Source organism: Toxotes jaculatrix, chromosome 21 (assembly GCF_017976425.1).
Source record: "Toxotes jaculatrix isolate fToxJac2 chromosome 21, fToxJac2.pri, whole genome shotgun sequence".
Lineage (NCBI taxonomy): Eukaryota > Metazoa > Chordata > Actinopteri > Toxotidae > Toxotes > Toxotes jaculatrix.
The window spans coordinates 13825037-13847546 of record NC_054414.1 but is presented as its reverse complement, the minus strand read 5'-3'; the positions used below and the strand labels follow the sequence as shown (position 1 = coordinate 13847546).

Here is a 22510-nt window from a genome sequence, read left to right as displayed (position 1 = left end):
ACATCCTATGTCCATGCTGTTGTTCCAGTGCTGTCCCATTACAGTACTTCAGTAAAATAGTGAGGCCGCTGGTTTTCAGTTTTATGTTGTATGTCCAGTCCACTAAATTCCAGTGGTAAACATTTTACTACAAAATCAAAAACAAATCATCGCACACAACAAGGCTCATAGAAATATTCTTCACTGGTAAATGGACTGAATTTAGGTAGCACTGTTATCCAAAGCATTTTACAAGCTGCCATTCACCCATTCACTCACACACCACTGCCAGTGATCGGTCATGCAAAGCACTGGCCTAACCGTTGGTAGCAAGTTAGAGTTCAGTGTCTTGACCAAGGACACTTGTGGACATGTGGGCAGGAAGAGCCATGATGTAACTCAATAGCATTTTCTTGTTAGATTGTTCCATTAAACCCTCGCTCCTCAGTAGTACTTCCTGTGACACGCAAACTAAGTTTGATGTTTAAAAGTGGTGAAGTGCCCCTTGAGCAATCTCTTAATTCCAGGGGTTTGTTTGTAATGTAGTACTTTTTTGATTTTACACCACACTTGAATCCACAAGTTACTTTACAACTAAAGTAAAGTTAGATTGTGGTGTTGTTTTAATTATGGTGTTGATATTTTTACTGAAGGATCTGAATACTTCTTCTACCAATTCCTGTTGTGTCCAAACCCTCAGTAGATACCTATTGTTCCAGTGAAACAGCTGCATGTATAAGAAAACCGTCAGATTACATGTTTAAACTCGGCAGTTAAAGCATTTGTGTGGTCATGATGGATAAATAAAAGAAAATGCCTGGCTGGCTGTGTTGCCTGTTCATTAACGTTTTGTGTATTTCTGTGGTAGGTGGCTGCCAAGGCCGGAGTTTATGACATCCTCAACCAGCTGGCCTTCTCCGAGTTTGAAAACCAGAGGGACACGCCGCTGGCCAGGCTGCGCTGCCGCTGGCAACAGCAAAACATTCAGTCACTTCCTTTCCGAGGGGAGTTCGTTTGAGAGAGGATCACTGTGAATGCACCAAAACAGTACTGTGCTTTTCAGAATAAAAGACATTTACAGTAAAGTTGTCACGCCTTCTATATTTACCCTTGTATTATGCATATCTTCACTTCATCTATGATTTGTTTTACTATTGTTTTTTGTTTTTTTTTTTCCATTTTGTAGGTATTAAGTCTTAATGAAATGTTAAGTCTTAGCAGAATGTTGATGATATACTAGAAGTTATTTGTGCCTTTGCCTTTTTTCAAAAGTAGATCATAGAATTGACTATTATTTATGTTACTTTTTTCAAATTAAGGTAAAAAAACAAAAAAACAAAAACCCCTTTTCCCCCTTTTTTTACTCCTCTCTTTTGAAGATGAGACAGCCTTTCAAAACTTCTGTTGTGCCAAGACAGAAGTTAAATGTTGTTATGGAGGAGAGAAGCAAATTCCTCTCTGTTGTCAGCCAACAATTTTGGTTGTATGTCACAACTGTTTGCTGTCGTGTGACCTGATATTTTTCTTGAGCCCTGCCCTTTTCTTCTCAGCACAGCTGTCATCAGTGGCTGGGCATTTGTCTGACTTGAGGTTTTTGAAAAAAAAAACAAAAAAAAAAAACCCAAAACATTCCCTGTGAATCCATGAAAGCTGTTGTTATTAAAATTTTGTGTCCTTGAATTTTCTAAAGCTGATCAGAGTGGATGTTTTTGAGAACTGATGGTCAGAGTTTCTGTCGCTACAGTGTAAGAGCAGTGATGTGTCCCTCTGTTGTACCTGTTTCTTTTTACATTTATTTACATGTCATGAGACAGGTACTAACAGTACAGCAGGATTTTTTTTAACTTTGATTTTACTTTAAAGCTGTATATGTGTTTGTATTCACCTTTGTATACATTGGAGCAATGTTGCTTAAACATGAAAATGCATATTTTTTTTCTGAGACTCTTTAGAGACGCATTCTTCTTTCTCACACCTGCATTACCCACAATGCAGCCCGACTGCTGACAGTTAAGTCGGCCTATTTGGTTGCACAGCAGTACTTCCCAAAACCTGTAAACAGACTTTGATGTGTAAAATTTTCAGAGTTTCCCTTTAATCAGCTCAGCCCTCGCAGAATTGACGACCCCTGCCAGTAAACGGTTGTAGTTCCTGTGACATCATCAGTCCGTCAGCAGGAATCAAATTATACGTCTGACGGTAAAATTAATGGTTGGAAAAAGCTGGGCCTGCAAATATTTGGGTTAAAGAAAACACTGTCTCAATTGATGAATGATAAATACACCCTTTAACAAAGGGTATATGAAGACAAAAGATGCATGATTCACTCATCGGGACAAAAAAGGTATAATTGCATTGTCAGACAAACAGGGCAACAGAATATTGCTTTTCTTGAACATGTGCCAGTTATTGTTTAGTGTTTCTACATTTCCAGAATAGGTTTTACTGTACAGCATTTCTTTAAAACGTCCTAACATCTTTTTTGTTTAAGTATGTTTGTTATTCTTTAATTTGCTAATATGTGTTTAGTTGTAAAGTAACTTGCAGCTTCAAGTGGGCTGTAAAAACCATGAATCCTGCCTTAAAACCAGAAAGATAAGCCAGAAAAAAACCCTAAAAATCCTTCCTCCCGATGCCTTTCATTACGATTTGTTCTATTCTGTCAATGTGTCATAACATTTGCACTGTATATAACTCATCTAGACTAATTGAGCAAAAAGATTGTGATGACTGAAAATAGAATGGTAATTGAAATAGCCTTTTTATGCTTTAGCATAAACCCATCTGTGTGACTTGATAACACAAGAACATACATGTGCAGGTTGTAATAACGCCTTAATTTCTTAGCTATGCTCTTAATTTAATGTTTTTTAAACAAAGAAGCGTATTATCTTTTATTCACTTTATGTATCATTTATTTTCTTTTTGGGGGCTTGAAATAAATAATTCAAATAGATTTACCAGCCTGTGTCTGCTTTTGGTATCATTTCACTGTCGGCTTTCCTAAGGAGAAAAATAAAACTGATCCATCTGTGTCAAGGATTTGGATTTTAAAGTGTGGGTGGACTCTCTGACCGTGGATATTTTGCACACAACTCTCCGCTGTGCATTGTTTCATTGAAGTTTCCGAATCGGGAGCGATGGAGCCAAATAATTGTCTCTTCCCCCCTCTGCTTCCTTTCTTTTTCCTCCTTATCTCAGCATCATCTTATGCTCTGAGATACGCACCGCTGAGGACACACTCGTATATCAAGACAGTCTCTTTGTCTTGTGTCAGTGCCAGCTTCTCGGAAAGCAGAGCCGGTTATGAACATCGTGCAGAGTACATTTACACCAAACAGATAATTCATTGTTGGACTGAAATCTTAACATATTCCATATACAGTAATAAAGAGCTTAGGCAGATCAAAAGACTAATCTGAGTTGCCTTTTGATGTGGACAGGTAAGGTCTTAATTAAAAAAGAAAAAAAAAAGGTCACTCTGTCAAGAATGGAGGGCTGTGTGGGGATTAAAAGCCACCGGCCGGCACATCAGTGAAGCTCACTTGGCTTCGCTGGCCTGCTTTGAAAGGCTGATATCCCAGATCACTTCCCGTCTTGTAAGTGCATAGCAGGCTTATCTTTGGGAGCACGGAAGTTGTTAGGATTTTATCACACCACAGCCTATCCTGGATTATTGTAAATGGAAACCAAGTGGTCCAGATTGAAACAGTCCTTTTATAGTTTGTTGCCCTTGTTTCCTTTCTACATCACCTCAGTTTATGAGCTTTCTTGTCCCTCTTTGTCATGGGGTTGGCAGTGAGATTCACAGAAACACAAACGCACACTTTTAAAAAGCACATTGTTGGTGAATTTCTCCCTAACTCTACCAACAGAGACAAATCGGTTAAAACAACATGCGGATACGGAGAAGGCTTATTCAGTTGCAGCATGTGGCCAACTTGACTCCGGGTCAAGATAAGCCCAGGACATGAGGACCATGCTAGGATGATATAGCGGCCCCTCGCCTTTGAAATCCTTTCCAGACTCATTGAGATACTCCCCAACGTGAAACTCAAGCTAGCAGTTCTGAAGGATCCCGAGATTACGGCGGACAAAGAGCGGCATTGAGAGGTGAGCAGCAAGAGGGGATGTAATGAACTTGATGTAAAAAAGCTTCCCTCTGCAGATGAGAGAGCTGCTCAGGAGAGGAGGCATGTGTGAGGGGTGCATGGGTGCACCGCTGTCCTCTTTGATTGTTCTTGTGTGGATAAAAGCAGCATTACAGACACCTCAGAGTGTGCTCTCAGTCCTCTCCCGGGATTTAATCAATAATAGCAAGATGGTGAAAATCTTTGAAAGGATGTTCTTAAATCTGCGTTGGCAAATACTCATGTAGTATTTCATTTACCATGGGCAATAATACACAATCCCTGAGAGGCTAGGTATTACACACCCCACTGAGCAAGGTAATGAAAAGTCTCAGCTGACAGGATAAAAAAATACTGATTGAATTGATAGAGAGCTCTTAAATGCTCCTTTTTTCCCCCCTTTATTTTTAACCTCAATTCGATCTTTTGGAACACATCCCATCGACTAAGGTTTTGTTATTTAGAAGCCCTGGTTCCAAGTATAAGTGATTTGCTGTCTTGTTGTGTGAGCTGAACTGAACTTCAGCTACATAACAAGGTAACAAAGTCCCAAAGTGGAGGCCGCACAAATACAGTGACACATATAGGAGTAGGTACTGTTGCAGCTGCACATACAGAAAAGAGGTCCACATTCATTAGTGTCTAATCACATTTTCTTAAGGATGGTCAAGTGAAACTCATCGAGTCTGACCAGGGTCATAACTCAGGGCTCATTCTGAAACTTTCAGTCCCAGCTCCCTCTTTCTACACAGGACAGAGGACCGTAATAACAACTCCTTCAAGTCACTGGTTTGTAACTTGGCAAACACAGAAGCTCCTCTTCCCTCAAGCTGCCAGGCAGACTAGCAGCTGCTTTGCATCACCCTACATCTCGGAGATGAAAAGTCACATATTTTCTCAGCACGCTGGCATGGCTAGACCACATTACAGCACACACTGAGGCATCCGCGGCCCTGCACATAGTACTGTAACGTCTCACTATTGCTGGAAACACAGTGGAAGAGGCTTTATTCTTTGCAGCTCCACCCTCAAAGACTGGACTAACTACTGTTCAGCCGATTACAGCGTGTCTGCTAGATTCAAATGTTAAGCAAATGTAGGCTCCGAAACATGTCTCTGTGAAGTATAACAGGGGAAAGAAGGAAGAGTTTTATTTTTTCAAGTATTTACAAATCAGTAAATCACATTTCCAAAGAATGATGGCTGTCTCACATGAATATCTGCAGCTTGTTGTTAAAATACTCAAGAGCTGGGTTCGATTTGAAGCAAGAGTGTATTAAAGTTTTGCTCTTCGACTTCTGTTGTGAAGGACAGAGTGTTCTAATGCAAGCACTGTAGTAGAAAATTGTTCTGGTGTGTGGACTTAACCACAGACTGTGAGTGGAGCTATTCATTTCAGAAGGGAAAAAACAAGGCTTCTAATTGAATACTATGCTATATTGTGGAATTTCATCTTGGCTTTTAGACACACAAGAAAAAAAAAAGAAAAAACTCCAAACAGTATGGATGGAAAAAGAGCATAAAACTTCTTACAAGGCAGTTAATGGTTTCCATCTCTTAATGCTGTGGTTAGTTTCCATCGCTTATTAATGCACAACTCTGGATCACCATCCAGTCCTCTCATTGCCGCCCTGGGGGGATGACTGTGTAAAACCCACACCTGCTCTACACTGACCATCTTGGGAGCATGGGGGTAATTAACCACAGAGTGAGAGTATGGGCATTTCATGGGGGAGGTCGTCCAGAGCAGCAGAGCCCAGACGCAGTCAAGAAGGAACTGTGGAGAGAAAAGAATGTCCAGTCTAGACACCTTTTTTCTCCAAAAAGTACCTGAAAGTCAAAACTCATTTCCACCCAACCCCCTTCTCTTCCTCTAAGAAGGATTCCAGAGTTGTTGGTTCAGTCTCTGCATGGTCATGTCTGACTAAGTCTGGACTCCAGCGGGGTGAGCCGGGGCCAAAAAAAATCCCAGTTGCTTGAGCAGTCATCCAAAGTTTTAACAGACTGTCACTCCTCCGTTGAAATCCACTGTAAGGTTTTCACACCTTCTAAGTTTTTAATGATGGTGTTGGATTTGTTCCCTTTCTGCAAATGGAACATATGCTCACAGTGACATCTGCAGGATTAGCCCTGATTATGAAAACCTGGGATACAAACCGGATGAGGTCATCAAATGAGATAATGCAGTGTGTGCTTTGTTGATACCAGCATTTCATTTAAGAGACATAGAAAATATGTAGTTACACTGAATCTGATTTTATCCCAGTCACTGACACCGACAGGCTTAATTTTTAAAGGCACATTTGCACATTACCTTATCTTGAAATTAACTTTAAGTGGCCCTGTTTCTTCTGGCCCAGAATAAATAGCAAACACAATATTAAGTGTAAGAGATAATCAGATTAGTTGAGTGTCTTTCAAAGTTAGTCTGTTTAGTGTGAAATTCCCTCTTTATGTTTCCACGACAGTTTGCTTGCTGAGCCACAGTAGAGGAAACAGTAAGTGGCACAAAGATGGAAGTTCGTACTGAAAACACTGTAACTTTGGAAGATGTTCACTTGACTTATCTAACGCTGAATGCTGAAGCCTTGTATTTAGTACAAAATGGACACAAGGAATATTTACAGAAAACAAAAACTGTCTCAAAGTACACGTGTGCATTATATGTGTGCACTTCTCCTTTAATCATTCATACAGGATGGTAGAAGTATCTCTGCTTTTAGCCTTTTCCCCTTATATATTCTATATTTTAAACAATGTTTTAAAACACTTTAAACATTTATAATTTTACGTCCTTAACATTTGTATTTTTTGTTGTTTTATATTTAGTCTCTGTTTTTGACTGAGTTGTTGCCATGTATGCGTTTCTGTGATCTACAGTTTGTGTCTGATGCCTGGCTGCACACTAAAAATTCTAAATTTTGGGATAATAATAAAGTTAAAGTTGATTTCTCTCCAAACAAGACAAAGTCCCAGAGCACGTACACACTCTTTGAGCATGGCCACTCAAAACTTTCCACTTCTGCCCCCTTTGATTTATTGCCATGTTATCACTGACATGCGTTTGTGGACTAATGTAAACATTATTTGAGTCACTGCCTTGCATCCCACAGAGTTTTTCACCCTCTTAAAGAAAGAAAAATAAATTTGAAAACCGAATATTAGCTGTGGGGGTGGACTTTTGCAGGATATGATGATATAACGACTTCAGTTTCTTTTTTGAGTTGAAAAAAAAAATCGCTTGGCTAAATACGCGGTTGTCTAGCGGAGAGAAGGCGCTCCCACTGTTGGCTGGTAGTGGCTTCAAGTTGAGCGGTTGTGAGTCCCGCAGCCGAACCATTGGTGCGTAATGGTGCAGGACTGGACAGCAGATGTTTCACCACCGGGACACTCTGTCTCTGCACACTTTATCTGAACCCTTCCGACTTTTTTTCCTCAGCGTAGGCGTGCGTTAACTTGCTCTCCTGCCCTTTTAAAAAGTTATCTGAGGAAGGCAAAGAAGAAGAAGAAGAAGAAGAAGAAGAAGAAGAAGCGGGAGGAGAAGAAGAAGAAGAGGAGGAGGAAGAAGAAGAAGAAAACTTGGGCTACCTCTTCAAACCGTCCCGGTTTTTACCGGGGAGTTGTCGTCATCAGCACCCCAGATATCCCCCCCTTTATCTCCCTAAATGGATGGGGCAGTCTTGGTCTATGTAGTTCAGCAGAGGCCAAAAGATTGGAAACAACTTGTGAATATCCGTCAGTGTGGCGTCTAGAGGGAAACGCTCAGAAATGCCCGGTTGCTTCGCTGGAGCTCAACTCTGAGGACTTTTCTCCTGCATTTGTGCTTTTTTTTTTTTTTTTTTTTTTTTTGTTCAGGAGGAAGGACTCGGCTCAAAGTTTACAACAGGCAGGAAAACTCAGCGCTGAAGTGGCAGCTCTCACACTGTAGCCCTCGCGATGGATTGTATGTATTTATTGATGTGCTTTTCACTCAGTCAGGTATTTTTGGAGCATATTTTCGCAGCAGAAACACATGGTGAGTGATCCATTCATATCCATTTACTATCTTTTTTTTCTGTGCTGTTGTACTGTTTATAGAAATGCACTCTGAAGTATAAATGTGGTTGAATAATGATAAAAAACAAAACAAAACAAAACAAAAGATGGCTTATTTTTTGATAGGTCAACAAACAATGAACTGGTTGAACAAAACCAATACAATGTATTGAATTGCTGGATATCCCTGAATGTCCACAATATTGTTTACATATAATTTCCCTGTTTCATAAGAAGAACTGAGCTTTTTGTATGCTTTACATAATCAATTGTTTGAAATAAAGTTTAGTTTTTTTTTAATCATTCAGCTAATTTTGCTTTATAGTCTTTTTTCCATATGAAGATGCTTGCCATAGGTCTGTGAACGTGATTCTCACTTGACACTATCTGTCCCATCAGAAAAACTCTCTGGAAAGTTAAGTGAATATGGTCTTATCGTGCCATTCAGCACAGACTCCCATGGCCGGTACATTTCTCACGTGGTTTCTGCTGGAAGTGGAAGTAAAGGTGGTGGTGGTGCTGCTGCTGATACCGCCTCAAACTCTGGCAGCAAAAGAAGGGTGGCCCGCGGTGCCCCTGAGATGCCCTCGGTCACCTCCTCCTCTGCTCAGCACTTGTTTTTCAATGTCACTGTGTTTGGGAAAGAACTGCATCTCCGCCTGAGGGCCAACAGGAGGCTGGTGGCCCCGGGGGCTTTTGTGGAATGGCAGGAGGACTTTGAGGAAAAGGCCAAGGAACGTATCCAGGGGTACTGTGTTTTCACAGGGGATGTGAGTGACATGCCGGGGGCCTCGGTCGCTATCAGCAACTGTGACGGACTGGTAAGTCATCAATGCACACTTGAAACATAAGTCCAATGGAGAGAGGTGCAGCAGGGGGAAGGATGCTTTTCCTTCTTTGGCACAGTGTCAGACCGAACGTGGGGTGTTGTGGGTTGGCATGCATTTCATTCACATTCATTTGCAGGCATTTTTTCATATTCACATTTTCTGACCTAACCTTTTACATGTATTGCATCCTTATGTAAGACTGCCATCTGAAATCCATCTTCTGACTATCAAGCAGTGGTGTAGTGGTGGCTCTGAGTTTGTAGTTAGGTCCTTTGCTGCTGTCACGTCAGCATGGATTCTAAATGTGACCAGTTTGTACTGTATTTAAAGAAATATCAAAGCTTCCACAGAGACTTCTCAAACCACTCTTGCAGCATAATTTCTATGCTGTCCATCTGTATGCTCAGTGTCTTCCAAACACTCATATTTTTTTTCCTACAAACAAAAAAACATTCATCTATACACGAGCAGGCACATGGCAATTTGAGTGTCTGGATCCTGATCTTCTATTGGCCAGGAGTTCGTCAGGCAGCCAGTGACTGGGCTTGGATAAAGCAGGTCTGACCAATGAGGGGGCAGGTGGCAAGTGTTCAAAGAACTTTCAGACTTGAAAGCTTGTGCGTGAGAACTGACACAGGAACAGTAAGGTTGGCAAATCTGGTATTTCTTTCCCTAACAATCGATCATTGGCTGAGGACGTCGACTTATGTATAGCATACAGCCAGACCATAGCTAAGTTTCATTTTGTTATTTAAACCTGCGTAGAATGATTTTTCTTTGCCCTCTTGGGGGCAGTGCAACATGCTATCAGCACACCATTGATATCTAAAGTCATATTCTTTTTAACACTTGTTGTTTTTGTCTCCACTGACCCCTGAGAAAAATATCTTGCTATGTAGCTGCTGAGTCCACTGCTGTGTTCACTAACTAGTTGCTAATCTTATCTGCCATTAGCGATTAGCTGCCGTTAGGTGATGGACAGGTAGCTGGTTTACCAGAGCTTTTTGCTTGAAAACACCTGCAGCTACATTTGGAAGTGACACTGATGAGAACAATGAGAGAGCGATAAAACCGTAAAGTTGTTGGTTGGTTTTAGAAGTTTCTAATGGCGTGATTCTCTCTAATACAGTAAAAACAGGTCTCCTTCGGGAGCCAATCAAACTTACAAACATTTTACAGCCATCGTAGCCCACAGGAATGTGAGACAGATGTTGGTCTCTTTGAACAGCATTTTACGCATCCTTAGTTATGGATTTGTATGTCTGGGTAAAACCTATTCAAAATGAATGGACCCAACCAGAGCAAGTGCGTCCTCCTCCACTACAACCAATCTATTCGTCATTCTGCACTAATGCAGTCAATTGGTGTCATCACAGCCTTTAAAACTGTGTCGCTCTGTGAAAGAGCAGAGCGATGGGAGGTGAGCTGAACTGCTAATGGATGTTTGCAGTCAAGCGATTTGGAGTGACTCTTCAAACGCACATGTGACATTTGAATTGGCAGATTGACCAAAGAAAGGCTACTCCATAACTTTTCTGCTTATTGATGTGTCTCCTGGCATCTGTTCTGCAAACTTCTGTTCTGTGACCTTATGTCCTGCAAGCTGTTGTTCAAGCTTTTGTCTATTTATGTTTCCCTCCACACAATGAGGTACTGAAAGCAACCAATCACGTTGGGTTTGTTCAGTGCCCTAATTTGTGGTGAAATAATGCAATATTGACAACATGAGACAGCGGATCAATGATCGGTCACACCATCTGTAAGCAGGCGTCAAGTTAATTTTGTCACAGCAGCCAAAAGCCTTGTCCTTTTACTGTTAATTTGGCATTTTAGAAGTCTAAAACCAGCAGTCTGAGATCCATCTGATTTGTAAATAAGGCCTGAGTACGTTCCTCCTCCGAAGCATATGTTATCTGACATTTCTGGGGATTTGCTGTCACATATGGTATGTTGTGCCTTTTATATTAGATACTTAAAATTTGACAGGATGGTCTGATATTTATTTCTTACAAAGGTCTGTTCAACCAAATCACAAATCAATCACTTTTTTTTTTTGTAAACATTTTTCAGCAAATTTAACCTGTAGGTGAAAGTACAGTAGTTTGCAAGTAAAATTGATGACATTGAGGGCTGTGTATTGTGCAGTGTTTCTGGGAAATTGTGTCTGGAAAAACATGCTGCTGTTGACTCTTTCAAATGTCAGATTTTAAAGCTGTGACCACCACAAACAACACTGCATTCATCTTTATTGTATTGTGGTGGCAGAAGTCTGACATTGAGGGCAAGCAAAGCCAAAACTATCTGCATGGCTAGATCCCACCCAGTGCATGTGGGGAAAAAAAATGTTTTTGTTAATTTGGGGCAAACTCATCTTCTAAATGCTGTAGTTTGACTCATAGAAATATCATCCATGCATTTCCTTGCATCAAATCCAACATAAACATAGACCTGTCTGTGCATGCAGGGATGTTTGGGGAGCATTTGAAGGTGTGCAGACAGCTTGCAGGCAAGTTATTTAGTCTGAAGTGTCTGCTTGATGTGGAGGGACACAGAGGAGATCATGTCTGATGAAAGGACTGAGTTTGAAAGGAAGAAGAACGTGGATCATGCGCTGAGGTCGCTGCATGCGGGCCAAATCTCATGTGATTCACTGCACTGTATGTCATCTTCAGAAGAACGTTTGATGGGGTCCCTTATAGAGAACATACTGGTTTGGATCATTGCAGCAGATGTATATCACAGTTGCATAGATAGTTTTTTCTTCACATTTCATGTGCATTCCTGGAAACAATGTGCTCAGACTTGAAGACCACACCTGCAGTCATCACAACTCCTAACCATGCTGCTTTTTAATTCATTTTGTTCCCTTTGATGCGACTGAATTTCCATGATAAGCTTTGCTGTCAGTGTGTCCTCCGCAGAGGGGGCCGCTCCCGCAGGGACGATTCCCAAATAGCGAGGCATGACATCACCAGAAACAGATTACGTTAACTTGGTCTCCTGCCATGTGCCCGGAGGTATAAGAGTTATGGCATTCCAAGCTCAAGACAGATAAGACACGCATACAGTAAAGCTGCAAATTAATCTGATATCTTTAGGGCATATTTGGCCTCACAGCACCACCAGACTGTCAGCTGGGGCTGCAAAGAAAGGGAATACAAAATGACATGGTGTTCTAAATCAGACCTGCACTTTCAGTTTCATTTTAATATAATTTATGTTTGATTGACCAACTTGTCGGCGTCTGCAAAATCTTCCTCCCTGGCTGTAACTCCTGCTTGATGGCAACAGCTGTGCGCTCCAGACGAGCATGAACTATTGTTGTGGAGCGATGAGTGATAGCTATGATTATACCGGAGCTGCTCATGTGTTGAGAATTAGCGCAGATGACGGACTGATTGAATTACATGTGTGATGGAAACACGAGTGCCAGATAACCGCAGTCGGAAGAGTGCTATTTCTGTGTCCATCGGTTAAATGGAGAGAGAGCCACCTAGCAACAGTCAACAGTTAGTCAGCTTACTGTTTTGTTTTTTTTTGTTTTTTCTTTTTGGGTGGGGGGCAGTTTTCCATCCATTGGAGATGGAAAATGCTTCCATAAATTGTTCTATTCATGAATGTTTGCAGGAATTCTGTACAGGGCTGGTCCCAGTCCAGTATTCCAGTATCCTCTGGCGTTCCAGTACTCTGCTGGCACGGAGGTAAAGTCACTAAATTAAGAGCTCCATCAGTGGAAGCCTGACACCTCAGCCAATAGCGTGATTTATTTCTCACTTGCAGCAGCTATGGTATGTCTGTTTCATTCAAACACACACTACAATACAATACAGGACACGCATACCTGCAAGCATACACACGCACACACACACAGCAGTGAATGACACAGTACTATTGACTATCATATGTGTACTACTAGTGTTACCATGACTACCGCTTCTACTACTGCCACTACTACTTCTACAGCATACTGATACTACTACTACTTCTCCTACAACAGTAACACTGCTACTACTTCCAGGACTTCTTCCACTACTTCTACTGCTACTACAGTTGCTCCTACAGCTACTTTCCAGTTCTTCTACTTCAGCTACAAAACTTTGGTACCAAACTCCTCTTTTACTAGTATTGCTATTAGTTCTACTACTACTACTAATGTTCATACTGATATTGATATGAATAATAGTATTAATAGTACATTATACAGTATCTATCCTTAACAGAACAGCTTTTGTATAAAAAAAAAACAATTAGCTGTTAATAGTAGCCTCGTAATCTTCAACATGGCTAAATGATTGTTATTTTTTCCCTCTTTGATATCAGTCCCATGCAGATGAGTGCCGGTGATCAGAAGCCCAATTTTCTCTTCCTAATCCTCATCTTGATCACCAGCTATGCATGCCCTTTGTGGCCCCGCACAGTGAGATGTGAAAGCTGATAAAAAGGAATCAAGTAGTAATCCCCTGCTCCCACAACCTGTCTCACACGATTATTTCATACCCTCGACTCCGCAGAGCTGTGATTTACTCCCCGGCTTATTGATCCTCCTGGTTGTACCACAAAAGCTTTTATCTAATATCGCCAGTTCGTCGGATGCTGCCTGTGTCTTTTATGCAAATATTGCACCAGAAGTCTTATTTCTTCCATTCCGATATATATAGATAGATCTTGTGACTAAAATTCATATAGGAAACCGTATGACCTCGCACAAATTAGAGAGCATACCTTGATCTCAGTTGTTAGCAGTGGATTACCTTTTTTCTCTCTCCCTCTTTGTCTCTCGTTTGTGGATCAACAACGAGCGTGCCTGAGACCGAAATTACACTTTTCTAAACAATCTGCCACAAATTACAGGTTAAGCTTATGGAATGACGGCTGGACTTTGATTTCCTTGCACGTTGCAGCTCAAGCGTCCGTGGCCTGTGGCACTTGTTCCATTTTTAGATTGTGTTTGTCCGTCATCCTTATTTCTGGAGGTTGCTGGGGCAGTATGCATCCTGAAAGGAATACCTGCAAACAATACTCAGAGCTGAAAAAGGGTAATGCAAACTATAACTATAACCCAAAAAAAACTTCTGAAACCAAACCTACACCTTTTTCTGTAGAGCATATTCATGCATAACATATTTCTTTAAACTAGACAAATTTCACCAGCTCTCACCTCATTTTGTTCCCTGCCTCGATGTTTATGCTGCACTGAGCAGGTGACAGACTCCAACCGCTAGTTTGCAGAGCAGAAAGAAGTCTCCTTAAAATTACATACAGTAAATATCCACCTTCAAAGTTGCTCTTACCAGTGTGTGGAATTTGGTGCACTGGTGAGCTTAAGGGTTAGCTTTATTTGCCTTTTTTTGTACGGTGTCAGTGATACTGCTGGATGCCTCCCTGTCTCGACTTTAAAGCTTTCTTCAGTGCAGAGTCAGGAGAAGCTGGCCTAAGCTCACACTGATATAAATTTTATATCGGTGTGCGCTGCAGTGCTCATAATGATCCCAGCTGTATGCACACTCACTTCACATGGAGCAGCCTGAGAACCACCACTTCAGTTAAGCTCACTTGACCTAAGCATCAGAGTGCGAAATCTGAAAAACTATAAATGAAAAAACAAAAAAGTGACCTGCTGGAATCTCTCTAAACAGATTCCTCCTACTGACCAGCCGTCACAGTTCAAATTAGAAAAGCTCTTGAGTTAATAACAATGCTAACAGTTATACTGTCAACAGCCTCTGAGACTTTTTGCTTCCTTGGGTTTGGCCTCTCAGGCTACTCACAGGTATCATAATGTATGTTTTAATTTACAGGTGACAATGTGTAGTTGTAATGCATGCCTAAAAGATGTTATTTCAGATTAATCAATGAATTGTTCAGCCAATAATGCCAGAAAATACAAAAAAACAGCCTGTTTTAAGTTCCTGGTGCACAAGTTGATGTTGGTCAAATGCACATTTTCTCAACAGCATAAAACACAAAGATTTACAGTCATATGAAACGGCGCAAATCTTCCTGAGTGTCTGGAATCATCTGATTCTTAGTGGGATAAAGCCATTAATAATATAGAAATTAACACAGAACTTTTGAAAATCCAATAACTTTGTGTCTATTCCCCACTTCTGACAGCAGACCTATGTCCTTGCCTAGCCCAGATGTTACCATGCAGTGTACATATGTTTACATTTGGTTCCTCTGTAGGCCCTTCCAGATGCTGCTGCTCTCTCCCCTCACAGACCCGGCTTCTCTTTCCACCCACTGCTGAAATAAGAGACCACAGAGGAAGTATTCTAGCATGTCTTACTTGGCATTTCCTGGTCAGGGGCTGGACGGATTCTTTCACTCCTCTTTGCCCTTATTGTCACATGTCCACCCTTAAGTTCACAGTTCTTGTGTAGTTAGTCTCAAGCGACAGTGCACTGAGGATTTTGAAGTTTGTGTTTCAGCGTTCTCTTTGCTGCACTGTTTTTAGACTTCTTTTTGCAGCTGTAAATACACACATTCTTGCCAAAATCTTGTTGGTGTGCCTTCTTCATGAGTATAATGATAGGCTGGATAGATTTTTTTTTCTCAGTAAGGAGTAGGAATATGAGAAATGTCACTTGCAGTGTGCTGTGTATTCAGACAGAGCAGTTTGTACTCATTAAGCTTAATAGAAACAAGATGGCAACACAAAAGAAACGTCTCAACTGCTTTTGTTTCATCCAGGTCATATTGGGTTATGTGTTCTTGCTTAATTAAAAATTACAAGTTATTACTTACATGCTAATTAATTACAAGCCTTGGATCCACCTTTGTGTTCACTTAGTCTTTATTGGACACAGCTCATGGAAGTGTGACAGGAAACATGATGGAGCAATGTTCCCTGGATGGATCTGAGCAAATTCTGTTGCAGTATCACACCATTTGTCCACCAAGATGCCACATAACTACATTAACTATGATATCCTAACTAGGAAAACATGTTAAAGGCCTGGTCTTTCGTTGTGTCCATGCAGGTTTCCTCCTGCATGTCGTTTGACTGTCCTCCCACAGTCCAGAGATATGCAGGTTAGGTTAAATGGTGTGATTGTAAAATGTCTGTCCGTGTGTTGGCCCTGTGATAGACTGATGACCTGTCTGAGGCTCTCTCCCAGTGTGGGAGCTTTAATAGCCTCTATCCTCCCATGACCCCACAAAGAATAAGCGGGAGGCACAGACAGTAACGGATGGCAGCAGAAGCTTTCTACAAAGGCTGATGTTGCATACACATACAGGCAATGACAGAGAGCTGAGGTGGATGTTAAATAGAGAACACTCCTTTGTTTACGCACAGCTTGGTGGCTCTACCAACTCCTGATTGAAATGTCTGGCTCTTTAGTTGCTAAATTGTCACCATCAAGTCGCTAACTTTGACTGTCTGCAGTTTGGTACTGAGCAGGTAGTGTACAGTTGGTTTTTCTGAGCTTTTTTGCTATGGTCAAAATCAAAAGAGGATGGTGAGAGTGAGCAAAAAGGACTGCAAACAATATGTCAGCTTTGCACACAAAGTTCTCATATTACGGCAGTTCCAAAATATAAAATTATGCTTCTACTGAATTGATGCAGATTGGTTTAATCATAATCTCTAACACTTAACACCAAATTCAGACCAGGGAATAAATATCCCTTTAATATCTGCAATACCTTAAACTATACCATACATAGAAGCTTATAAAATGATATTTCATCTTAGTGGCCTGAACAGAGGATCATCATATAGTAAAGTGCAAATGTTTGCACAAACTGATTCAGTGATTGCACATTATACCTTTGTTTGAATCCAATTCCAGTGTGTGCTGTTCTTTGGCTGAAGGGATCCTCTGTCACAGTAACATACAGTTGAAAGTGTCAAACCACATACTGTTATGCCACCTAAAAAAAAAAAAAACAACATTTTAACTGCTGTGTTTGTTGCATATCTGGTGACATTTTAGTGAATTGTGGTTGTGGTGAAACACAATATGAAAATATTTCCAGCGCAGCTTAAATAGCTGAATTATTGTAGTTATTCAAACCAGATCGCTGACAGTTGTTTGTCACCCATTATTCAGCGTCTAAAAGAAATCTTGAGTTTTGAGTAAGGGGTGTCACAGAACAGTCATCAGGCCAACACCAGCTCATTGTCCCATTAATAACATCCTCCTGACCGTATACTTAACTTTGCATGAAAGCAGCAAGATCACGGCTGCTCTCGGTGAGTAGTTGAAAGGGATTCTGAGAAGTGTCAGATTGCTAATTGAAGTGGAGCACACCAGGCGGTCTGAGAGAAAGTGAGTACATCAGAAACTAAATTGTAAAACTTCAACACAGGCTTTGAATTCTTTGAACACTGCAGATTGATATCAGAGAGTGTCTGACAGAAGGGATTTCTCAGAATTCATCAAAAAAAAAAAAAGTAGATGGAAACCCATGGCTGAATTGAAACATTGCAACTCATCATCTCGTTCAGGGTGAAATCATAGTGACACTCAATAAATCTTGGCGAAGGGCTTGTTGAAGGGGCCCAAATTGTGTCTACCTGCGTCATTCCCCATACCCTCCCCTTCTCTAAATCCTCCAATTGATCAAGCACACTATAATTACTGGCTCCAGTGGAATTACCGTCCTTTGAAGGAGGAGGGGTGCACTAATTTGAAGCCCTCTTTTTCCAGGCAGGTCTGATCCGGACTGATAATGGGGAGTTTTTCATCGAGCCCCTAGAGAAGGGCCAACAGGACGTGGAAGTGAAGGGGCGTGTCCACGTGGTCTACCGCAGGTCGGCCATCAAGCGGGAGACGGGCCAGCGGAAGGAGGACCTCCACAATGAAGGTAGGTTAGGAGTGATGATGTCAGTGGAAACAAAAAGCATCCCATGAGCACGTGTGTGAGTAAGTACATTGGTGCACAGCTCATTGGAGCTTCAAAATAGCAAGGACCATATGATAGGTGGATATAATAACATGCAGCTTCACTGTCCTGAAGTCACACGTGACACAGACACAAAAGCATTTAAGAAACAGAACAACAGAAAATAATTACAGCATGTTCATAAAGCTCCCCCTGGAATGTACTGGGCACTTTAGCATCTCTCAGCTCAATGTTTTTCATTTACTGCCCACAGCTTTACTGTTTTGGTTCACGTTCGCTGGTCTCATCAACCTTGATTCCAGCTGCAGCAGGCAGCTGTTTTCAGTGAGCTCCGATAATCTCAGTGGACGTTACTTGCCCAGCAGCAAGGAACCAGGGAACTTAACCCTGCAGCGTTTGGTGTGTTCCTTTAACTCTTTTAAAAAACCTTATCACTGCTCAAGGTATATTTATTAGGCTTAGCAGCCGAGGCAGTGTTCACCAAACCACCTGGTAAAGTGAGGAATTCTGGGCTCCAGTGGTAGAACTGGGGACAGGGGAGGGAGGGAGGGAGGGGGAACCAGCGTGGAAAGGCGGGGTGACCTTTCCTTCGCAGTCGACAACCCAACTCCATCATGAATTCCTTTTCTGTTCCTTCCTTGCGACAACAATAGCTTGAGCATCTGGCGGAAGATTTTCACTATACTCATTAATTCACTCCATTTCCCATTGTCTGTAACCGTAAAACTGATGCATGGGTCTTTTCATTTTACTCCACAGGGCTCCAGCTCATACATCCCGAGAAACAATTTTAATCGAGTCACTTGTTCACATTTTCCAAGCCATATTTTTCACATTCACGTTTTTTTTTTTTTGGTGTGCGTATGTTTTTACCGCCTTTGTGAAATCCATTATGTTCATATTTATCTTTACAGGCTACATTCTTCTATAAAGTGATGCAGCTGTCTGATGTTGAATCTGCATCCATCTGGGGAAGAGCTTTAAATATAGTTGCCATTTTTACCTTTTCCATTACCGTTTCTGTACCTGCTCAAATAACTTCATTCACCGACTCGCTCTGATAAGATCTTATTTGCAGAGAAAAGTTTCAGACTAATATTACAGGACACTGGCGTGAAGGTGTTTCACAGTGTTACTCTTGCTTTTTTGGAGATTTCTGTCCTTTACAGTACTGTTATGTCCCTCACAGAGAGTCGGTGTCCCAATTAAGCTTTAAAACATGTGATGTGGCTTTTTCTATATTCACAAACAGTATCTGGAAAAATCTTCCCACAGCAGTCAAAAATTTCACTTGAACTGAAGTGATATTTTATGCTCCATCGCCCTCATCCCTGCTTTTATCAGTATTATGTAAGCATATGTGGTATTAATTATGGTCAGAGCTTTGCAAACACTTATTTTGTTTACTGCTTATAAAAAATTAACCCAATTATTTCAGCTGTTGAGACATTTATCTTGATTTACCCTACTGGAGCTGTTGCAAATAAGCTGTCATCTGTTATGCATTTATGCTGTTATCTATATTTATTTAGAATAAATTGCTTCTCATGAGATTTACCAGGAACCAGTTGTTAAAATTTTTAGTTTTACAGAGAACACAGCATTTATCCTTTATTTTCATTTTTCTGCACTGTTCTTCTGAAAATACCTTGTCCAATGGATTTTCTGGTATGCATAAGATAATCTGTCATGTCTCTATTTTGTATCTGGCAGGCTTGAATCAATACCGTCTCAAATGCGAAATTAAGTGGAGTCTTTTACAGGAGATTGCAATAATTCAGTGCCTCCAGCAACGTGCCAGACTTTTATGATGCATGAATGGCAGTTTCTGCCAGACATGTTCTCTGTGTCAACACTACCTCCGATTAGTGAACATTATTACCTCCTCCATTTGTTTGATTATTTAGATAGCAGAACATCACAGCTTTGCAATAGATTTCAGTAAAATCTGGTTAAATGATGAGACATTTTTGCTATTTTCATAATGGTCTATTACTATGTGTGTTTTCATGCAGACCCAGGTGGAGATTAAGAATAACTAGACAAATTAAAACAACACTGCTGTGCAGCTTTGGCAGTGACATGCTCTCTCTGAGAGCTTTCTGTTTATTGCCTCTGTAGTGTTTGTCACACATGACAGCAATTCAGTGTTCACTTTATCGTGTGTGTGTCCCAAACGCGTGGATGATTGCATATCACTGTTGTTTTTTTCCTTTGACATTTCATCTTGTCTCGCAAGATCTGTCTCATCTCAGAGTTTGTGTCATGGCCTGAATCTCAAAAACCCTCACATAATTTATATTTCTTTATAAATGTGTCATGTCTAACAAACAAAGCCAAAGACTGATGGCTTGCTTTACATAAACATCGCAAATGCAAAGAACTGCTGAAAGGCTTTATGACGTGAATGAATGTTGTTTGATATTTTTGTGACCCGGTTGGGATTCGTTCTCTGAATGCACATATAGTTTGGCTGAATGTGGAGCAGGAAATGCACTTCTGACTCACTAGGCCAACGAGTGAGTTAGTCTGAGGGGAGTATTTTGACTAGAGATTGAGTGGCTTAGAAAATATAGAGTCCACACCCCTGTTAGAAATCCCGAAGGATTCCTCCTGCTCATCCTGAGACTCAAGAACAGAAGTTTGTTTTATGTCGAGTTTGACACTGAACTATATCATTTCAGAGAAGCTGAAATAATAATAAGAAATATCATATAATGCACCAGATTCCCACAGTCTGTTCACTGAGTTGTTTATGTGCTGGTCATATTTTTCAGTGGCAGACTTCGGGATCGCCGACCTCCCCGCTTCTCTGGATCTCATCGAACATAAACTGTCTGAGTCTGAGCGCAAGAGGAGGCATGCGAAGAAAGACGATTACAACATTGAGGTGCTACTGGCTGTGGACGACTCTGTGGTGCGCTTCCATGGCAAGGAGCATGTGCAGAATTACGTTCTCACACTCATGAACATAGTAAGTCTGTATTATTCTCGTTGAAGATGCTAATCAGATTCTCACCACCTGGTGCTTGTTTATGCAGATTTCCAACAGGAAATATTTAGGGCTAGTGATTATTTTCAATATCAACTAACCTTCAGATTATTTGGTCTGCAAAATGTCATGAAGTTGTATTCTAAATTTGCACAAATAGGCAGAAACCCTAAAATCAAAGGTGATGCTTTGAAATGACCAAAAATACGAACATATTTGGATTACTGTTATATAATACAAAGTAAAGCAGCAAAGAGTAACAATTGAGAGCCTCAAACTAGTAATTTTTATGCATTTTTTCTTGAAAAATTAATTGGTTATTAATATGCTTTTCTTGGTTTGGTGATCTTTTTCTGTTTTTATTTACCTGTGGAGAGATTTTTGCCTCCTTGTCCTCTCTGACATCAGATCTTGCCACACTTCTCACCAGACCCCCACTTTCTTTAGCTGTTTATGGATTACCAATGAGGTGGGGGAAAAAAGAAACTCTCAGCTCATTCATTACGGGTTCCACCAGCTCCTACCACCCTAATCTACTTACTGGGCCCAAATCCCCCAAGTCAGATTTTCACAGGGTGCTGGTTTCACTCTGTAACAGTTACCATTTGGACTCTGCATGGTGGTCTGATTAGCTGCACTAGACCAATTAGAAAGTTGACTGGGAACTGTGCGGGGCAGTCAGGGAAACCAGTGCCAGAAGTCCGCTCGCACCGCCAAGCTCTGCTTACATGGAATGATGTGTTTATTTAATTAGGATATTATATTCACATTTTGTCCCCCAAATGTCTGCAGCAGGGAGAAATGTCTGATTTTTAATGACCTTGGCTGATTATATATTATACTGTGAAGTGGAAGTAAGAGCGCGTTCTGTAACTGTCAGTCCTCAGTGTCTAGTGCTCTCTGATAAGTCCTTAGAGATGAAACTGACTGAGCTATAAGTGAAATCAAGTAAAGTTCTTAAAGTAATATCCATATAGCCTCCTTCATGCTGAGTAAAATTTGATGAGAGAAACGTCCAGAAAGAAAGGTGCAGTTTAAGAAAAAAAAAAAGGAGGGTCAAAACTCTTTAGTTCCACTCGTAAGCCACAGGCTTGCTGTGTCTGAAAGAGCTCTGCCCGCTCAAATCCCTCTGAATCCCTGCTCCGTGGCTGCAGAATGTGTAGTACCACCTGGAGAAACTCTCCCTGAGGGATTGATTACTGAACATCCTGTCTGCGCGAAGCCAAGGTGACTGCTGAGGTGCCTGCCGCACAATGGCCGTGTTGTTTGAGCACGGACCAGGTTTTGTCCACATCGATGTGATGCTGTACACAAGCCAGTGACACCTAGCGCCTGTAGCCCACAGCTGCTTCTCTCATTTTCAGCCACAACAGTCCGATTCCAGCTTTCTGTGTGCTCCTCCTGGCTTTGTAATTATCCCTGTATCTGCCGGGTTGGCCCATCCCTCATCAGGAGTCTCCAAAAAGGCTTTTAAAGGTTCGATACGTAGACCTGAGTCCTGTCAGGAAAAATATGCAACTTCCGTGTTTACAAAAGTTATCATGTAACTTTTGTGAGGCTGTTTACTGATGCACTCATTTTTCAACAGCTTCTCTCTTTCAGGTCCGACATGTATATAGGTCAGTATAGACCAGTCTAGGAATTTGAGTTTGTAACAAATCAGGGAGAATCTGGGGTCACTCGAGTGTTCT

At 41.1% G+C, this 22510-nt stretch overlaps 2 protein-coding genes across 4 annotated transcripts in view; both read left to right on the top strand.

Moving 5' to 3' along the window:
• The window catches only part of pald1a (phosphatase domain containing paladin 1a), a 45558-nt gene extending 42623 nt beyond the window's left edge, over nucleotides 1-2935 (top strand). For all 3 annotated transcript variants that reach the window (XM_041029299.1, XM_041029298.1, XM_041029297.1), the window contains exon 20: nucleotides 848-2935. In XM_041029299.1, coding sequence (XP_040885233.1) covers nucleotides 848-997 — 150 coding nt within the window. In that variant the 3' untranslated portion in view covers nucleotides 998-2935. The remainder of the gene's footprint in view (nucleotides 1-847) is intronic.
• Nucleotides 2936-7494: 4559 nt separating this feature from the next.
• Nucleotides 7495-22510, top strand: part of LOC121201449 (A disintegrin and metalloproteinase with thrombospondin motifs 3) — a 37051-nt gene continuing 22035 nt past the window's right edge. The window contains exons 1-4 of the mRNA XM_041067287.1: nucleotides 7495-8124; nucleotides 8544-8965; nucleotides 17632-17788; nucleotides 20605-20801. Of these exons, the coding sequence (XP_040923221.1) occupies nucleotides 8046-8124; nucleotides 8544-8965; nucleotides 17632-17788; nucleotides 20605-20801 (855 nt within the window). The 5' untranslated portion in view covers nucleotides 7495-8045. The remainder of the gene's footprint in view (nucleotides 8125-8543; nucleotides 8966-17631; nucleotides 17789-20604; nucleotides 20802-22510) is intronic.